At 45.1% G+C, this 20,513-nt stretch overlaps 2 protein-coding genes across 7 annotated transcripts in view; both read left to right on the plus strand.

Moving 5' to 3' along the window:
- Positions 1–20,360, plus strand: part of LOC143208188 (homeobox protein abdominal-A homolog) — a 73,678-nt gene extending 53,318 nt beyond the window's left edge. Inside the window, exon 3 of one of the 2 annotated variants that reach the window (XM_076422345.1) lies at positions 8,632–20,360. In XM_076422345.1, the coding sequence (XP_076278460.1) occupies positions 8,632–9,059 (428 nt within the window). In that variant the 3' untranslated portion in view covers positions 9,060–20,360. The remainder of the gene's footprint in view (positions 1–8,631) is intronic. The other variant, XM_076422346.1, reaches the window with a different exon arrangement.
- LOC143208196 (uncharacterized) overlaps positions 1–20,513 on the plus strand; it is a 377,481-nt gene that overhangs the window by 324,188 nt on the left and 32,780 nt on the right. The window lies entirely within an intron of this gene.

Here is a 20,513-nt window from a genome sequence, read left to right on the forward strand (position 1 = left end):
TGAAAAAAGAATTTTGTATTTTTTTATTCCTTACGAGTTTATTTGCGAAAAATGAATTATTTCACCGATTACTCTGAGATGGATGGAGCAATCAGGACGAAACCTTCTGCATTTTGTAGGGTATGTCTCCGGATTGGTCCCTTGAAAACAAATTTTGCATTTTTTCATTCTTTGCGGTTTTTATTGCAAATAACCAACAAGACCGAAAAACCATCCTACGGTGTTCTACAAATTCTGCTCGTTCCACTAAAAAGTGTGAAATAAAAAAAATTCATAAATAAAAATTAAACCGACTTCGAAAAAATGCACTAAAAAGTATGAAATCATTTCCATTTAATTTATGTGAATACACACGAACTTAAATACAATACAATCTTTTCGCAGGCGGTGCAAAATTGAAAATTTTCGACACTGGAAATTACAAAAACCCTAAAATTCTTCTACATGCTTTCACATATTAATGTATCTTCTCTTCCCACAGCTACTGATTTCCAAGTCCACCATATTCCAATGAAATCGTAATCAGCAACATCTGCCATTTGGAAAATTTGTAATTTTTGCGCCGCGTCCGAAAAGATTGTATTGTATTTAACTTCGTATTCGTGTATTCACATAAGTTAAATGGAAATTATTTCATACTTTTTAGTGCGTTTTTTCGAAGTCGGTTTAATTTATAAACGTTTATTCAGATTTTCTGTAACTCCTCGTAAGTGCGTTACCTTCGTGGAAATAGAACAGTTCTTTTTAAATAGATCTGCAAACGATCCTAAGCTGAATCGAATAAAGATGAAGACAGTAACAGGATTGAAGATTGCACGGAGTAACTTTCGACGCGGACGTTTAATATCTCGTAATTCATAAATATTAAAAAAGGGCACCAAGCTTGTGCGATTGAACGAGCGCGGAGATTTCGAATAAATTATCGAGGGGTGGAATCGTGCGAAGGGATCGGCGCGTCGCCATCGATAGAATCGTGTGCGGGGGTGGCGAGCTCTTGCGGAGGGGTTCTCGCGCAGAAACTTCCGCAATATCCTCTCGTCTGCGGGAGGAACGGCGAAGAGGTTGGTGTGCGGCGGCCGAAAGCAGATATTAAACTTAATATATAGCCGCAATTAGGCGCAGGCCTTGGCCCTTCTCGTTTACAGGCTGCCGTGTTCCGCCACCGTGTCACTCTCTCGGCCGCCCTCTGCCAAATGGACCGCCGGGTGTCAACTATAAGCTCCTTTGTCCCTAAATCACTGGCAGCCCACCGCTAATTAGCCCCCCCGGAATTCTTAAAACGTATTCCCGACCAATCACTGTCAACATGTATCTGGCTTTCTTGATCTCCGCGAACCATTCGCGGCAGAACAGGTAAATCATTTTCACCGCTAATTGCTATAAACCGGCGCACACATTTTTTTCCTCCGGAATCTATATATAATTATCGGTGGAAAACCGGTGCTCTCGGTACAATGTAACGAAATTGTCCACGCCGCGCTATTAATTTTATTGAAGCGTTAACGAGCCCGGCCACCGTTTGATTGCGGCCATTCGATTAGATAGTTGACCCGGCGAGAGGCCAGATGTAAATTGAAATAACCGATGAAAATTTATCTTACGCGGGAGTCAAGGACGCCGGTAATTTTATTGGGTCGCCTGCTAACGGCGGCTTCCGAAAAAACTCCTTTATGCTCTCTAATTAGCCGGAACGGTTGTCGTATCGAAAGGCTGGAGCTCTTAATCTATATTCTGCATCGACCGAAATGTATCCGCCTGGAAGACGCTGCTACCACGCGGCTCTAATGTATTCCCGGGGCAATAAACCGTTTCTGCGTCGAACACTCTCACCAAATTATCCGGAAATCGTGCCGTCTAATTTAGATATAATATAACTCACAATTAGAAAAACCACTCTCCTCGTCGCACCGCGAGGGTCACGTTCCTAGATTTCCAAAGCAGGATAGTTCTCGCAATTAGGCGACCACCCAAACCGGGAGGGAGAGAGAGAGAGAAGACAGATTCAGTTTTCCTCTCCCTCAGGCGACATATCGTTTACCGATCGTAAACCGCGAATTCAATTTATCATGTTGTTCACAAAACATCGGAGAGCTGACGCGTAATAAATCCGCGCTCTAACGAACGCCCGGGATCGGTCCTCGCTACCGAGCTCTAGAGGTTATCGATCGACAGCCAACCTCTCGTGCATATTACACGCTTCTGTCGTGAGCTTTTTCGAAATCCCGGGGTTATCGGCGATCGCCGATCGAGGGTTATCGAGCGTGGAGCGCGGTGCGTGAAAATAACCGGGCGACTTACTCACCGCGAGCGATTTCCTTTCGCAGAACGGTTCGCTCCTTTCTCCGCGTCTGCATTCTTCGGGATCTCGCAGTGGCCTAGCTAACCGCTGCCGCTGTTTCCCGACGTGCCTAGCGCGCGCGTCATCCCCGGCGAAAATCGTTCGCTGAAAAATCCTCGAGAAACCGCGCGAATCGGTCGCGAAGGCATCCCGGACGCTCGAACCCGTCGAAATCGTGCTGAGACTTGGGGAGACGAGGAGACAGGGTATACCGCTGAGTTATGTCTAGACATCCGCTAAATCCGACGGAGGAATGAAGAACATTCGCGGAGAAAGACTGGTTTCTGCGGCGTAACGCTTTGAAAACCGATGCATCCGGTGGCTGCACGAATAGCTGAGCTGTTGAGTGCATTTGCAGACAGTTTCTCGATTTTTTCACGCATATTTTAATCAGTCAAGAAATGATAATTGATGAACAGTGTGCATTAACGTCCCATCGGCTAAATGAAACGAAAAGATCGAACGCTTGGGAGGAAGATGCAGAGACTTCACACTTCAAGAAGCTAACAGGCTCCGCAACCCAAATCTCCTCGTCGAAAACGTTACCGCGAGGACCCAGAAGAGGATGAGACTATAAAAGACGGTTATTTGTAACCTCTGCACAAAGACCTAGCTCCTACGGAAAAGAACAGGAGCTTCATAAGTTGAACACTTCGGTGAGAGCTAGTAGACTCGTTCGTAAACTTCGTCGAAATCCTGCGAAGTCAGGGCCGAGATCAAATTATGTTGAACCATTAGCTAAATTCGACGAGGAACGAAGATTAGAACACGGGGACCACAAATTGAACAGTTTCAGACGCAAACAGATTTAGTTCCCAAGTTCTTCTTCGTCCGTTCCTCTTCCTTTTCATAGTGTCTTTCTTGATATTTTTATGAAGTCTACGGTGATACTCGAGCCGAGATCGAATCATTTTGAACCATTAGGCAGATCCGATGAAGAACGGAGATTGCTAGATTAGGATAGGAGATACGAATACTTTCGGAGGCGGATAGATTTAGCTCCCAACTTGGCGAAGAGAGTAGCTTCTTCTTTCATTCTCCTGAATTTTTATAGAGTATCTCTCGAGTCGAAGGATGGCAGAAATAGGAAGTCTCTGGTAAATTCTGCATTTGCCAGGTCCTTTGATGCTGTTAAACAAATTGGACGGAGAAAAGAAACAGTACGAGAAGTTAGAAGAAGACCGTGAACATGAGAAGAAAATGCGCAAACAGATTCGGTCTGCCTCGAAGTTCATCAAAAGCCAGATAAAACCGAGTCGAAAGGAAGCCCGGTTGGGGTAAAAAGGAAGTCCACGGTAAATTCAACGGGGGCATTAGCCGGATCCGGCGGAATGGTTGATAATGCTCGCGCCAGCACTTGGTCGACGGTCTCGCGGATATTTACGGCGGTTGAAGTGCGGGGACAATCAGGTTCGCCGGTGGTGTAGGAGCAGCGAACTCGACTGAGGAACGGCTCGGAGGGGTTGAGAGAGAGGTTGCTCGTGGGGCTGGAGCGGGTGGGAAGGGGGATGAGGATGCAGCGGAGGGTTTTCTGGCTGCTTGACTCGCCCCTGGCGTGATGTGCCGGCAGCAGGATGGAATGGTTTTCCCTCCGGTTGCCAGGGTAACCTATGGCCCACCCTTCGGGGGTTCAGCAAACCACCCCTGTGGCTGTGGCTGCACCGGGCCAGCGTACGTGAGCCGAACTCACGCACACAACACCGAAAAACCACGCTCGTGCTGGCTACGCTCGCACACAGAGACGTCCCGTCGAATACCGTGGATGTTCCTCGGGGTTGTGTACGCGTCTCACCAACACCGTCGCGCGGAGACCTCACCCAGAGATTCGTGAACAGGCGGCGCGCACACGCACACAGTGCTCAGAGACACGCACACCCATTGAATCCTGGACCGCACTGCTGCGAACGGCCATGCTGAATTCAATATCAGCATTCCCGGCATTCCCTCCCGTGCTTCTCCCGTTTCCTTCTTTCTTTCCTTTTTTTTTCTCTACGGCTTCTTGGTCCCTCGTCTTTCTCGGTTTTGAATGATGAGCACCGGATGGCCCCACTCTCTCTCTCTCTCTCTCTTTTTCTGGCATGAGCTATTGAAACGTACGGAGACGCTCGCAGCACGGCCGTTCGCGGGAAACTCGAGAAAACCGGATGACTACTCGAGAATGAGACCAGGGATTCTGGGATTTATCTCGGTTACATTGTGCGAAGAGTGGAACATCGTGCTATCGGCGCCAGCGTTGGGTTTTCGTATGCCTGAGTGGAGAAATGTCGAGAACTAGGTGAAGTGTTTCGGGAATTCGTTCGGATCGTACAATCCTCGATGACCTCGTATTTCAGTATACACAATTTCTTAGTGTCTTCTTAGAGTCGTCATCGAGTGTTCTCGGTGCACGAGTCTGCGTCCGCGGCGCACCACAAAATCTGGCTATCTTTTATTGGTCGGTAGCGCGTATTTGCTTCATCACGAGGCAATAATATGGCCACTCAGCGTCTTCGTGAGAATGATGGTATTATGGCTGTCCCCTCGTTGCACCGGGGGAACCGGTTTCTTCGGCGACGAACCGAAAATACGAGTCCCCTTCTCTCTTCCTTTCTTCTTCGTCTTCTCTCTTTCTCACTCGCCCCACCCCTTTCTCCATGTCGACGGTCAAAAGCGAAATTACGCCCGGGCCAATTGCGAAAATTGCTCGTGAGAAATTTATCAAGTCTTCTTCTGCCGGTCCGTTACGAGCCGCAGACGCCCTATTTCGTTGCGCGACTGGCCCGTGAATGGCCGCGGTGCCATTTTAAATCGTTCCTGAGCCACGGACCGGGAACGGCGACTTTTGTCGACGCGGTTATTTAATTTTATTACTGTTTGCGTCTGGGAGATTGCGAGCACAATTGGTAATGGCGTCGTAATGGCCCTACGAGGTTCACACCCTTTCTCGCGAGCCGATGCACGCGAGTCGCTGGTGGATGGTCCAAAGAAACTTCAATTTGCTATGCTTATAGTGTTCCGGCCGACCGATACACAGCCGATCAGCTGAGCCCACTTCGCATCGACGCGATATCGTTACGTCTCGTCGTCGAAGTGCCCCCCACTTCGCGTCTTCCTAATGTGCGAATTTCTGTTCGAACCGGCTGATCGGCTCACTTCTGTTTACTGCAACCGTGTACATAGATGTCTCGTATAACCGCCTGCGTTTAGCCGTACAACTCCGTTACATCGTTATCGTTTCGTTTATCCGCTTTTCGTCGCGTAGCGTACATCATCTCGTTTGTTACTTACGTTCATTGTTGTGTCGTGGTTACGTATGTTTAATAAATTCGTGTGTGTGACTACAGTCGTGACAGTTTATATCATCCCACTATTCCTCGTATCTGATCTCTAACATTTCTTGGTCCTTCGAGCCGAATAGATCGGCAGCTCTCAGCATCTCAATCTGAGATCACGAATAGTGGGTGAGAACATTCGCAAACGCATCAGTGAACGGGTGTGCGATTAACGGCAAATCGCACCGTTCATTTGAACCGTACTCTAACATCTAGTCTAGAAAAAATTCTCGATCTGCTTGGTGTGGATCAAGAATACAAAGGTAGTATTTTTCGTTGCGAGTGGAGGCGTAAAAGAGGTCTGAAGGTGACTGTCGTTTTTCGAACAGTTTGTTTTAATTTAAGCCTGCAAAAACTAGTCAGGTCCGGATAGGTTACATTCTCTAGACTTCTTTGTTTTCCAATCTTCGTTTCTGAGGCCACATTCGTTCCTTATCATTGCATCCCGGCATATTGGAGATGGCATTATCAGAAAATGGTAATTCTTGAACAACCCCTGTATCAACCTAATATATTAATATAAAAAGAAGCAAGGGCTGAATGACAATATTGAAAGATTTAAGAGTTAGAGTCCGCTTAGATCTCAGCGAACGGATCCAGCAATTTTTTAGGGGATCGCTGGAGCCGTCGATAGATTCCTCGAGGAATCGCAGTGTGTCATTTCCCTTGTCAGTCGATTCGGCGAACAAACCGGCATTATTCGGTAATGGCTTTGACGTGTCGCGGAATTCAGTCTCGGGCGAGCTTTACGACGGGTTCGAAAGCTGCGGCTCCAGGTACAAGGCCAGATGACAAGCAGAGAACTTTTTACCTGGTTAGCGGCCGGCCCGGCAACGGTACGGACACGGCGCAGCTCGATAGTTACCTAAACACCATAAAAAATTCAGCGTACCCCGTTTTACGACTTTGACTCCTGCGCCGAGAGAAAGTTGGCCGAGGGAAAAGGCATTTCAAGAAAGGGTTCACTTTCGGTACAATGGGCTACGAGACTTTTCGGGGAAACTTTCTTTTTTCCTCGTCCCTTCTTCATCTCTCTCTACGTGTTTGCACTCTTTCTCTCAGAGATTTCCCTCAACCCCTGCAATAAACTGACCCATCTGTGTACGGCGGCGGTGTTCGCTGTTTTTTTCTTCTTTTCTTTTTAGACCGCCCGCCGAAAAAACCCGGAAAAAGAGAAAGTGAGGAGAGAGTTAAGATTTGTGACCGCGTCGAACGACACGCAGCTCGCAGCACAACTGGGAAAGAAACACGGGAAAACTGTACACGGCTTATGTAACGAGGAGCGACGTGCATGATCGGGTACCCTTCTTTCTCGCCGTCGAAAACGGTCACGAACGGGTCCCGCGCCGAGCCGCGTTCGTGTTTTGCGAACCCACGTGAAATACGTGACAGGTCCGCCGCGGCGACCAACACTCGTTCGCTTCTTGCCGATACTGACGGCAACACCATAAATTATTTCACGAATTTCCAAAGGCTTTTCGGCGTTTTTTTACCCGACTGGCAATCCACCCCTGGGCCAGGAATTATTCAACGGCTCCGTGACGGCTTCCCGGTCACGCGAAATTAAATTGCCGGATAATCGACTACTTTTCGAAAACATCAAACTGTCTTACCAATTCGTTGACGTAGACGAATGATAAAGAAGCAGATGAATTGCATTTTACTAATAAAAATCACGAGTGAACGTTTATCACCATACTTTTATCACCATAATTGAGAAACTGCTGAGAAACGCGTACATTACTGCAAATATCGTGACGCTTCTCTCACATGCGTAAGCTGTTTAGAATAGATAAGAACCAGAATGCATTGAGTGAAGTTAAAATTCTGCTGTGTCGTTGAAAAAGCGTTTACACTGTTTTACACAGCATAGGCTGGTAAAGCAATTTTTAACAACGATCTAAATTCCCCTGAACAGTTTACGCTATTTTAAGTATCGTGAACTGGTAGATTAAATAAAACCATTTTTACCAAAGATTAAGTAATTGATAAAAGATGTAATGATACTCTCGGCGCACTGGTTCGATCCAATTTTACTTCAAAGCAATTTTGCAATTTGTCGTCGAAAATTTAATTCAAATTGCAAAATTGCTTTGAAGTAAAATTGGATCGAACCAGTGCGCCGAGAGCATCATTACATCTTTTATCAACAGTTATACGATCGATAAAAAAAAAGAACATTTATTAAGTAATTGCTTGTGAATAGTTTACACTAGTTTAACCAACATAAATTATTAGATTGAATAAGACAATTTTTAGTGAAGGTATAAATAGTTCGTCTTCGATCGTGCGCCTCTAACAGATCATTAGCACGAATAATCGAGGCCTAAATATTTGATCGTTACGACTCCACGGTGAGGTAGCTACATCAGCTTGGACCTCTCGAAGTTGGCCTCTCTGGCAAGATTGAATATTCTTGTCGAGCGTAATAGAGCATCAATACTCCATCGCTCCAGAGAACCTACTAAACCCTTATACCTAGACTGCGGATCTTTATGCGAAATTTTCTGGATCAATTCAAGAGAAATGTCTCACGATGTGAATAAACTCATCGATGTTCTGAAATTCTTTGATCCCAACCGCTAATTCATTCTAGTGATAAACGCGTAAAGTCCGCAGTTTATACGAACGATCTCGTCTCCAACATGGTACAGCATCGCCAATTCGCTTCTCGCGCTGATTAGCATCCGGTCAGGCAACCCTTTGCACTCCTTGCACGCTTACTGGGTAAGTAAACAGTCAAGTTCTCCCACAAAGTTCTCATCATCGACTGTGCCTCGTCTATAGATATAGAAATTGGAAAATCGTTACAAGAATATCGTAGTAACCAGAAAATCTTAGCCAATCTGAAAAAAGAAAAAAGAGATAGACTTGTCCGCGAAAATTAGAGAAAGTTGTTTGATCGAGTCGGCTCTGAATTGACTGTGGTAGTGCAAAGGGTTGAACAATGAAGCCCGGTCCAGCATGAAAAAACTAACCTAGGAAAATCTGCGTTTCTGACGTTTCCAGGGCCGAACGGTTGTCCGAGGCGTCGGGGCCGTCAGACGTATACGCGGTTCCAGACCCTGGAGCTGGAGAAGGAGTTCCACTTCAACCACTACCTGACGCGACGGCGGCGAATAGAGATCGCGCACGCCCTGTGCCTGACCGAGCGGCAGATCAAGATCTGGTTCCAGAACCGGCGGATGAAGCTGAAGAAGGAGCTCAGGGCGGTGAAGGAGATCAACGAGCAGGCGAGGCGGGAGAGGGAGGAGCAGGACATGATGAAGAAACAGCAGGCGGAGAAGCAGGCGAAGATGCAGCAGGAGCAGCAGAACGCGGCGCTTCAACATCAGCAACCGCATCATGTCAGCGGTTTGGACAAGACGCAAAGCGATCTGCTCAAGGCGGTCAGTAAGGTGCCCACATAGGAGACTTTGCTGGGCCGGTTGTCCTTCTTTTAAAGAAGAAACGGGAGACTGGACGCAGCGGTTTCGGCGCGCAGACATCCACCGAAGAGAGAAGACAGAGCGGAGGAGAGATAGACGGGCAGACACGGGACGAAACGAAGAAAGAGGGACTGTGTTTTCACTCTTTCGGAGGACTCGGGATGAGTGTTCGCGTGGGAGGCCTTGCCCGTGTGCGATCTTCTCTGTTCTCATTTTCGTTTTTATACCGGGGAGGTACGAGGACAGACAGAAATAGAGAAAGAGAGAGATAGACAGTTCGAGGACATAGAAAGAGGACTCTGTGCTCTTTGGTGAATCCGAGAACGGGAGCGAGCACGGGGGCGAAGCCGAAGAAAGAGTGGGCGCGCGACGATGTTCCGATATCGGTCGTCTGTGTTGTCTCTTTTGCTTTTTTCGACGGAAGAAAGGAACGAATGGATTCGCGACGAACACCTGCAACACTCAAAATCCGCACACACGCATGCCATACGTACATACATATACACTAAGACACGCGTACATACACTCTGAGATACACAAACATGCAAGCATACACTCTCCGTGAAACGTGGTACACGTAGTATAGGAGAGGACATGACACACATGAAATCGTAGACGGTTAGAGAGACAGATCGCGGGAGGAACGTGAAGCGTATAGCTGCGGAGAAAAACGCAATCCTCGAGAACTACGTACGTACTTATTTTGGCTGGGCCAAAGGAGGACCTAGCCTGCGACTGATTCCTAGAAACGTATAAAAATGTATAGTGTTAATCGATCGCCGCGGGAACGAGAAACGGGACGAGCGTGTGTGTTCGGTCGCCGCGGACGATCACTGCCAACAAGGACACGCGAGAACGAACGAGGAGGAGATCGCGACCCTAATCGCGACTTAGAAATTAGTTATAGACGTGCCGAGGGCCCTGTCGCCGCCCTTGGGCCGATCACCAGTGAGAAAGAAGACGCGCGCGTTTCAGCCGAGGAAGCCAGCCGATCAAACCGATCGAAATTCGTCTAATTGCACCCAAAACCAACCTCCCGAACCACCCCCATGTCCAGCAAACACTCCTCAAACCTCGCCAAACCTCTCGAACGGTTCACCGTTCGAACGCTTCGCAGGTGTGTTCCGCGTGGCAGGTGAGACCGAGGCCAGGTTTGTCCAACATCGAGCGATCAAGCGAGCGTTGGGAACCTCGGAACCGAGCGCATGCCTCGCTCGGACGATCAGGATCACAGGAATCATGCGCAACGATCGCGCCAGCCGAGTTCCTTCGGCCGGGAGGAATTTTGTGGTACAAATCGATGCTGTTCGCCGAGCTCTCCTTTTACAGAGTTAATTAGCCGTGGTTTACGCTCGGCTCGGCGCGGCGGCGGTTGCCTCTCCGTGACTCCACGCTGCAATTAGGCGAATTAACAAACGCTCCCAGGGAATATCCGCGGCGCGGCGTTCTGACGCAAGGATCCGCGAGAGCAAAACGCGATCCTGTTTGCGCGTTCCGACGCCCGATACCTACATCGGAGTTTCTTGTTACTCTTGTTGGGTTCCCTGGTTTCCCTCGATCCGGATCGAGTCGACGCCCGAGGATCTACGGGATCGACGCGTCCCCGTTCGCAGCTTTGGTCTCGATCTTTACCGTAGCGTGGGCCTCTCCGGAGATGGGCAGAATTTTATTCGAACCGTGCTCGAGTATGGAAGAACTTTTTTTTTTATTAGATTTTTAATCGTCGGTTGTGTTTCTTTTCTTTTTTTTTTTATCTAGACGGTTCGAACGAGATTCGTGTCCATCTTTGGTTCGACCCCAGTAGATCAGCGGTTCAAATAGAGAAATTTATTTTTTTATGAGGCGTAACGAAATTCGCAGGGTTTAGGGGGCTGCTTTCGCCGTCGATTTTCGGGCGTCGGTTGAGACCGGGGCAGCACAGTATTCCCTCGCTAGATGTCCATTCATTGATATCTCGTGAATATCACTGGAGAAACGAAGAAAATTTTGTTCTGATATTCGCCTAGGATGAGACGAAAATGTGTTTAGTTGAACAGTTGTTGAGTGTGCCAATGTAATTAATTAATTTAAGTCACGAATTGTTTGTGTTATCGAGTTATAAGTGTCCTTTAAGTTTGAAATATTTGTCGACCCGTTTTGTTTCACGAAATTGTTACGATATATCGGAATCGCTGTTGATCTTTAAAAGAATCGACTGCTAGTTGTTGCACCAAGCTGGGATTTACGTTCGCCTCGTTACAAGCTCACTGGAAGTCCCATACCGCGAGCAACTAGCGAGGGAATACCGTTTTCCACTGGTTTAAAAAAATTAATCGTACTCTCGAATCACGTCGAAATCATTTTAAGAAACGAAAACGAGAAGACCAGTGACACATGCTCGATCTGAAGAGCTCAGAAATTGTCGAGTTTGACAGGCGGCACAGTCGGTTCGGGAAGGCTGCACTCATTTATCGCTTCAGTTCGATCTCACAAAGGATATCGCGCCAGGTATCGCTAAAAGGCTTTCGTTGATATACAAGACAACTTGTATAGGAAGCACTACGTTTTCCATATTATCTAAGCTAATTTATCGAGACGTTGTCTGGAAGACCGTCTCCTCCGATCCAGGATCGTCACGGATTTTTCAAATTCTACTTAACAGTTTTCTTCTTTTTGTTTTCAATCGAATGTTGCTCGGTTCGCGGTGGTTCGTTATTCCCTCTATTAATTTTTACGTTTGGTTATTCGGCTGGAAGTCGAATCTAAAATCGTTGATGCGTTGAAACCATCGGCATGCTGGCAACTTTTGTTCTTAAATCTAAGACATAAAACCATCTTAGTTAATGTTATAAAACACTGTGGAGTCTATCAGTAACATTCTATTAATTTTGTTAAATCTTTTACTAAAGTTACACGAAGAAATTTAGAACAGCAGTTTTACTTTCTTTTCTATGTAGTCAATGAAAAATAAATATTTTTTTCCGATAAAATACTACAAAGGTGCTAACAAGTTAAAATCATTGCTAGTTAGTCCAGATTCGGTGGTTCCAACGCAAAGTTAAAGTTATCCCTGTCGAATGTTCGCTTTTCGCCGTTCTTTCGACGTTAATATCTCGTGTATTGTTTCGCGCATGCCAGCTGGACAATGGTAGAGGACGAATCCGAGAAAAGGGAAGAAGCCAAGGGTCTGTATAGTGCCGTAGAAAGAAGGAGAGCAAGGACGAGTGAGAGAGAGGGGAAGGAGAGAAAGCACTCAGGCTCTCTTACACGAACGACGACACATCACCGGACGAGTATCTCACTCTTAGTACATTAAATACGTAATTTGGTGTCAGGGTAGACCTTTTTTCCATAGATATAGAGGCCGTTGTTGCTAATACTGTACGGTAGAACTCGACGTAGACGCGGATAAAAGATAGACGAAGCCAGCCGCGCGAGATACGAGACGAGAGAGAGAGACCGAGAGAAAGAAAGAAGAAAAAAGAGAAACGCATACTCGGGATTAGAAAGAAATCGAAGCCTGATTATTTTTGGGGTCTGCTGTCCGTCGATGCGATTCGTACAAGGCATTCCGAGCCGTTTCTCCCGGGGATCCTCCCGGCGACGATCCTCCACGTCGATCAATCGATCGGTGCGCGTCCGATGGTCGAATATCACGCGAGAAGTATCGATCGGTTTCTCGAAAGCTTTTTACGCCCTCGGTGATTTAATGTTCCTGTCTCGCTGCTCGTTACCGTGCGTGTTCCCCTCTGTTCGCCACCGTTCTTTTATTGTTATTATCATTTTTCTCTCTTACCAATCGTTAAGTTTTATCGGCAAGGAATCGGCGAGGAATTCCTTTTTGCAATGCGCGCGCGTCAAGGGGAATGGGTGGGGGGTGGAAGGGTGCGGTGACGAATCGTCGAAACATTTGCAGAAACATATACGTAACTCGAACCAAGAGAGAGAGAGAGAGAGAAAATAGTCGGAGAGTTGTTTAGTTTTCCACGAAGGCGGGGAATCCGTTGTACGAATCGTCCAATGACTATATATTTACCAGATTGTAAAATCCTAGTGTACACAATACTGCACGATATACATATATATATATTAAAAGTAACGACTATATTATTATATGAGAATGAGAAAAAAAGTATATATATATATATATGAACATAGAGTATATTATACGAGAACAAAACGGGGAATCTGTTGTACCGCGCGCGCGCTCTAAGGACAAAGAAACAAAAAAAGAAAACGATTTTGATAGTAGCCTGCTAAGAATTTAGGATACGTATGACGTACGTATAAGGAACCTTACAGACGATCGCTGAGACAAACAAAAAAAAACGATGTGTCGAAATCGGTGAGAAAAAAATGAATAAACGCATACATAGATAAGACTTTGTTACCTTGCGGCGAAACATAGGGGGATGTTTTTAGCTCGATTTTACGCAACCGTGTGCTCTAGACGATAGGGGGAGAACGACAAAACGAAACCACGAAGTTTAATAGACACGTCCGTAATCAAGGCATAGCGTCGTTTTTAAGAGGGGGAAAACATTCTACGGGGAATAAAAAAAGAAAAGAACACTCGTCGGCGCGGGGGTCGTAGTCAAAGTGGATATAGGATTCGTATTAAATACTGTACCGCTAATTACCTAAAGTAACAGAACCGTTAGCGATAATATTCCCGTGTACGTAAAGTAACGATTAAGCTCCGTGCATGCGTGGCTACAGACAAGGTGCACGTTGATATTTCCCTCGAACCACCCCCAACCACCCCCGCGTAATCGTAAACGATGTTTCCACGATGTAATGGCGGAGTAGATCGAACCGAGGGAATAAGACCGGTTGAAAATAGCGTAGAACATGCTGCACACGTGTGCGTAAAGCTGCCTGTTCACTCGGGAATCGCTGTAGATGGTAGAACTCGTTGGAGTCAACGATTTCTGACAGTTCTATTTTCGAGATCCAGTCTCGAGCGAACAGGGCGTGGTTTTCGAAAAAACGTTTCGTGGGAGACTATGGCTGCCGAGTCCCAATTTCACCGACGCTGATCGTCCCGAAATTACGCAATTGTTAATTTTTTTTTATAAAATTCTATGAGCTCTAAGTTCGTTTCGTTATATCAGTTTTGTTTTCATAGTGTTCTCAACTTGTCCCAGTGCCCTATTTCACGATTGCACTTCCGGTTGAATCGAAATCGTAAGTGAGGAGGGTGCAAATGTTGCTCATTGGTGTTAATTAAACTTTGCCAGTCATCCAAGTGTTGGGCGATAATGAAAATTGTATTGGATCGTTTACTTGTATACATATTGGTTTTAGAAGAATTTATTGCGACCTGTTTTTTATCGTCTGATAGGAAAACTGTTATAATCTTATTTTTTACGTACTAATATATTTATAGTTACTCGATTTTTATTCAGTTGTAATAGGCTTATTTTCGTTTCTATCGGTTTGCAAAACGCTTGTAGATTTATCTGCTGTTATTTGATTAAAACGTGGAATCTCTGAGACCGCATAGTACTTTATGAATCTTTTTAATAAAAATCTCTGTACGTTTATTGTGAATGATATTCTACAAACTGTTACTTATTTCACCATTACACTTCTGTTTACTTTCTAAAACAAAGATAGAAGGGGTCGATACTGTCTCTCTTGTTGGGGTTGAGAAACACAAATTGAACATTTCCAATCTCTCACAAAAAAATTGTATTAAAATCGATGTGCAATATTTGCACGACGGCCCAGAATCAATTCGCGCAAAAACAATTGGCAACATTCGTAACGAGTCTGCATAAAGATCCTCGACGAGCATAATCTTCCGTATGCAAGGGGGTTGGAACGGTTCGCGTGCGAAACACGGTCCGACGCTTTTCTCATTTCTTCGAAAGCATCGTGTAATGTTCGTTTCGCCTCGCGTGAACATGTCACGCTCGCGTGCGCGGTTTCTTTCTTCGTTTGGGATCGGTATCATTGCGACTTCCGGTGACGCACAACTATATCTTCTTCGGCGGTCCCGGCCAGAGAGAGAGAAAGAAAGAGAGAGGTAGAAATATCCGCGGTATATAATCGGACACGAAACGAGGGAGAAGAAGCGGAGGGAAACGGAGGAGAACTAGAGGAAAGAAAAGAAAATCGCGAGGAAGGTCGTATATCGGTTCCGCTCCGGGTAATCTCGGTTATCGAATTTCCAGGGGGTTGATAAACGCGACGCGTTCCGTGGTCCCAGCTCGACGATAATTTCCTCTTCCAAAATTTCTTCCCCTCGATGCGACGACAAAAATGTTCTATTGGAAAAATTGGAAACATCCCTCCGAAGGGAGAAATCGCTGGAAATCGACGAGGGTTGATAAACGGGACGCTGTTGTTCAAACGTAAAACGAGAAACAGATCGATTTTCTAGTAGGTTCGAATATTGTTTCCAATTGTTGACCGTTCGATTGCTTTAGCAAAAAAATGATCAATTATCATTTTTATACAGCGTCGTCGAGAATGTTTTTCTCCAACAATTTTAATCTTCTTTAACCCTCGTAAGTAGGAGCAAAATAAACTGAACATTTCCTTTCAAATCCGGTTTACAAAATAGCACAGGGGTTCTCGAAGATGTAAAAAGACAGTGATCAATTGGCGAATTGTCATTGGCGGACAGAGGCCGTAAAAGGGGCGGCGCCGATGCGTCCGACAAATTAGGGATATACGTAACGAACACTACCGATTAATTATCGACGATTAAGGCTTAGAGGGTGGTTTGTACAGTTGCTCGCGAGCGACGAGACTCGTAGCGGCCGTGTTATATACGTACGTATGCATTAAGGTCTTTAACGGTTAGTGAACTGCGTTTCGAGTCGAATCGAGTCGAACGATGAGAAAGGAGCGTAAGACGACGAAGAAGAAGCGGAAGGAGAGGTCGGAAGTGGCCGAGCGTGGCGCGCGTTCACGCGAGACATTTTCCTCGGGAAAAATGCCGGTCGCCGGGTGCCCGTCGACGATTTGGGAGCTCGGGTCCTGTCATTTTCCTCCTGTTTCCCATTTTTACATCCCTGATTTCATCGCGAGCCGAGTTCTCGTTGCATTTTAGTTTTAAAAACGTGGAAACCTCTCGATCATTCCCTATTAAGTTTCTCGTCTTCCGAGTATCCTCTCGATGGAATTTGTTATTTGGAATTGTTGATAGATGTTGAAGAAGGACTCGACTGTCTCCCAAATCGTGCGGGCGTGTCGGAGAGGATCGACGGATGATAATTAGAGTAAAATGAAACTGTGCGGGCGCCGTCCACATACGAAGCTTTCTCTCGGCTTACCTTTTAAGCTACCAATGGCATCTACATTGTTATAGAATATTATTCCAAATAACCGCGGCGTAATTCATATCATGTATCGTTCATAAACGCTTCCTCGTACTCCACACTCACCGGTTCTCACCCCCTTTCACCCTCACACACCCTGAAAACCGTGGAAAATCCTTTCATCGAGACGCACACAAATACACACACACACACATACACGCTCCTTGTCCCTTCCTTGTCCATCCAAACGATTTACTCGCTCTATTCTTACCATTATATTATAGATGTATTATATTGAATTTAATAATATCGACTAGGTCTACACGTATGCATATATACATGTAAGTTATATATGTATATATTATATATATATATTAAATATGAGAAATCCTGAGAAGGCAAAACACACACGCGAGCGAACACGACGAGACGAAAACGTCGACGACAATTGCGTTCTAATGTAGTACAACTTTTTGCCCGACTTGCCAAACTCGCGTTAATTATGAAACCACGAGCGTTTATGTATGTACACTCTCCTCGTGTCGACGACGGTGACTAGAAACGAATCCGGGGAGAATGAATCCCTCGACGAGACTTCTCTTATCCGAATTAAGGAAAATTGTCCGCGGAGAAAATCGGAAAATCGAAGAAAAAAATACACTGTAGAGTGTGGCTCAAGCGTCGGTCGAAACGATGTCACGACGTTCTTTCTTTGTCGAGTGCCAGACTGATCGCAAGCATGAGAGAAAGTGTGAGAGAGAAGACGAGAGAAAGGTCGAAAGTGAGAGGGAGAGAGAGAGAGAGAGAGAGAGAGAAAGGAAAACTGTATCGAAATCGTGCGAGTGAGAAAAAATTCAAACGAGTGAATGAAGCATGAGTCGCGCCGTACTACACACGAAACACTACTTCGATCGGAGATCAAAGTGAATTCTATTCTTGGAATACTAATCGCGTGCCCGATCGAGAGAAACGTAGACAAACAAAAAAGCGTAATATTTAAATAGGCGTGTTGGAGATCACCGAATCCGTCTCACGGAGTCTACGAAAAATCGAAAGAATTTGTTATATTTTCTTTTTTTTACCTTGTAAATCTGATTGTTTATTTATGAACTGTTTATTTTTCATATTTTTCGTATATTTGTTTTTTGTTAAATGCGAGGAGAGAGAGAAAGAGAGAGAGAGAGAGTGGTGGTTACGGTGCTGCTGCGTTTCCGTTCGATCGAAGAAAATGTTCAATTTCTCAACTTTTATTTTGTAATGTCATAGTAATCTTCGATCTGGATATTACCAGACGGTTAACAGACGTATATAAAATTTGATAAAATGTTTTACTCCACCCCTCGATGTTCGAAATGTCCATGATAAGAGATCGAAGGGTGGAACATAGAGATTCGTTAGAACAGGAAAATTCTTTCTTCGATCAGGCGGTGCAGATGTACAGATATTTAAACGTTACGAGCACGGGGAATGGCGATTCACCCTCGTACCATGGTCCAACCATTTTTCTACTCGTCAACGATCGACCAGCAGACCCTCCGTGTCCATCGTGCCATAAAACCGAGACCATAGTACGCGGATTCGATCGTCGCTCGTTGTTCGAAGCGCAAGGAAGAGAACGGCTACACTGAGAATCGGTGCGTCTGCCTGTAATATATTATTTCTATCCTGCGTTCTTTCTATTTTGCGTGCTAGAGAACCTTAGGATCGGTCCGCGTGCATTTGGGGACGGGATCGCCTAACAGCGGTGGGAAATCGAAAATGGCTTAATTTTATCAAGACAAACCTGTTGTTTGAGCCAAACACTCGAAAAATGGCTTAAAACAATCGAAAATGGCTTAATTTTATCCAGACAAACCTGTTCTTTGAGCCAAACCTGAAGCTTTGAGTGCCCTTTTTATTTTCTGAATTTAGGAACACGTCGTTTTCATTAAAGCTAGTAAAAGACAATTTTTGTTTTACACAAATAACACTTAAAATTGATTTCATCTTGATTCCAACTACTTTGGATTGTAAATACAAATTCAGGAGCGGAAAATAGGTTTGTGTTTTGGGTTTTGTGACTCGGTTTCTGACTCGCTGCGAATCGTCCCCGAAGTTCGGCGAAGCTGTTGGTCGTCTACACTCTCAAGTGTTGTTTCTTTCATTGGCAGCTGTCCCACTTTCGCGAATGTACTACGCGACTCTTTTTATCCTGCCGGTTAGTTTCTTAGCGGGTCGATGACGCCCCGAGGGTTCTGCGCTCTCCGCGTGGGGGTGGTTTTCATCCCCGAGCCCAGTGAAAGAACCGCAATCCTCGAGGCTCTTCGTGAACCTTCGTTATATTCCGCGGTCGCCTAACGCGAGTAGCAATTGTTTATCGTTTCGACGACCGCGCGAGTCGCGGGTTTTTATTATTAAAGACTGCGGATTCTGTGCATTTCCATTTTAAAAAGCTATTTCTTAAAAACTCCCGTTGAACGCATAATTTGATCTTTTAAAGGTTAAATCTTATCAAAGAAAAATATTGTGTGTATAATATTCCTGAAATTATTAAAGAAATTCCTATTCGACTCCTGTGTTCCATGACTAAAATAGAAAATATTGAATCCGCAGTCTAATTGCTAGATTGTAAGCCGAATAATGATAATTGAGAGAGAGTGAGAGAGAGAGAGAAAGAGAGGAGAAGGTGGAAAAAAGTGAGTGGAAAGCCACACGTAGAGCCGGGTTTGTGCACATGTCGTTTATTAATCGTTTTGTTCGCCTCGATCGGGAAGGAGTGTATCCGTTCTCGAGTGGCTCGGACGCTTCGACGCACTGTGATCGATTTTTATTGTTGTCCACAAGCGGAAGATGTATTGTACCTCTGCTTTTCCTGCGGTCATCGTCAACGCATCGAGGCCGAGAATCTTCGTTTTCGTGGTCCCGCGGCGCTTGTTTGTCTCTGTTTGTCTTGTTTCTCTTTTCTTGTTTTCCATCATCGGTCTCGGTTGTCCCTCTTGTTTATCGCGTCAACTCGTTTCGTTCCCTTTTGTTTCGAGTCGAGCTCGCGAACGAACGAACCACAACTCTCACACACGCACACAGAACATTCGTCGGTTGGCAAACGCGCGAACGAACGCCGCGAAATACGTAAATAAACAAGAGTAAATAACGTAAAATGAATAAAAAAAAAAATAAATAAAACACATGGTAAGCATACATAAGATACATGCATATAGAGATACATAACACAGTTAAGATGGACGTAATTGAGGCGGGGAGGTAAATAGATGAATAAACGAAGAAAAAAAAGAAAGAAAAACCGGACGAATAAAGAATACCGGAAATATCGAATGAAGCCCGTGGATCTAGATCTTAATTATCGTCTTTTGCTGTACCTACAATTAAAATGAATGGAAAAGCCGTGTATTACTTCAAGAGTTTTTTCTTCGATGTAAATAATTAACACTACGTAAACGTTAACGTTTGCTCAGTGAAGCGGTGAGCCGCGGCCGGTTGTCGATCGATCGATCGGATGATAAGAGTGAGAGAGAGGATCGATCGAGGTGTTCGATCGGTAGACCACGATAGAGAAATCGCGGACGCCCGCGGCTCGCCGAGTGCCGCTGGATGATACCTAATTAATGTAATAACTATAACTGATAAGAGAGCGTAGCTGTCCTTCAATACCTACCTACCACGTTAAGTAATAAAAAAAAAATAATAAAAGTAACGGAATAATGGAGTCTCTCATGTCTAACCGACTATTTCAAGATTTAGTATTATACAACCGTACGACGAGAAAGAAAAAAAAACGTATGCCGGTATGCGATAAAGAAGATGAGAAAATTAATAATAATAATAATAATGAATAATGAATAATGATGAACGACACACACGAGGGTGGTGATGCGACGAGGACGACGACGATACGACGTTTACCGACCGTACACTGGCGAAAAGGTAATCCATTGACAATGAATGTAAATGTATCCATTTTCGAAACTTGATGTAGAATTATACTCATAAGCTATATCTATGATATACAAACGAAATAAAAGCGTATAGTAAATTATCAGCGACTTGTGTTTCAACACCCCCACTCCCCTCACTCATCCCTCGGGTCGTCACGACCATTCGCGATCACTATTTTCATCTAGAATATTACGAACTTTGTTAGCTCATAAAATTTGGTCAGAAAATGCTACACTAGGATGGAATAAAGCAT

Source organism: Lasioglossum baleicum, chromosome 4 (genome assembly GCF_051020765.1).
Source record: "Lasioglossum baleicum chromosome 4, iyLasBale1, whole genome shotgun sequence".
In the NCBI taxonomy this organism is placed as follows: domain Eukaryota; kingdom Metazoa; phylum Arthropoda; class Insecta; order Hymenoptera; family Halictidae; genus Lasioglossum; species Lasioglossum baleicum.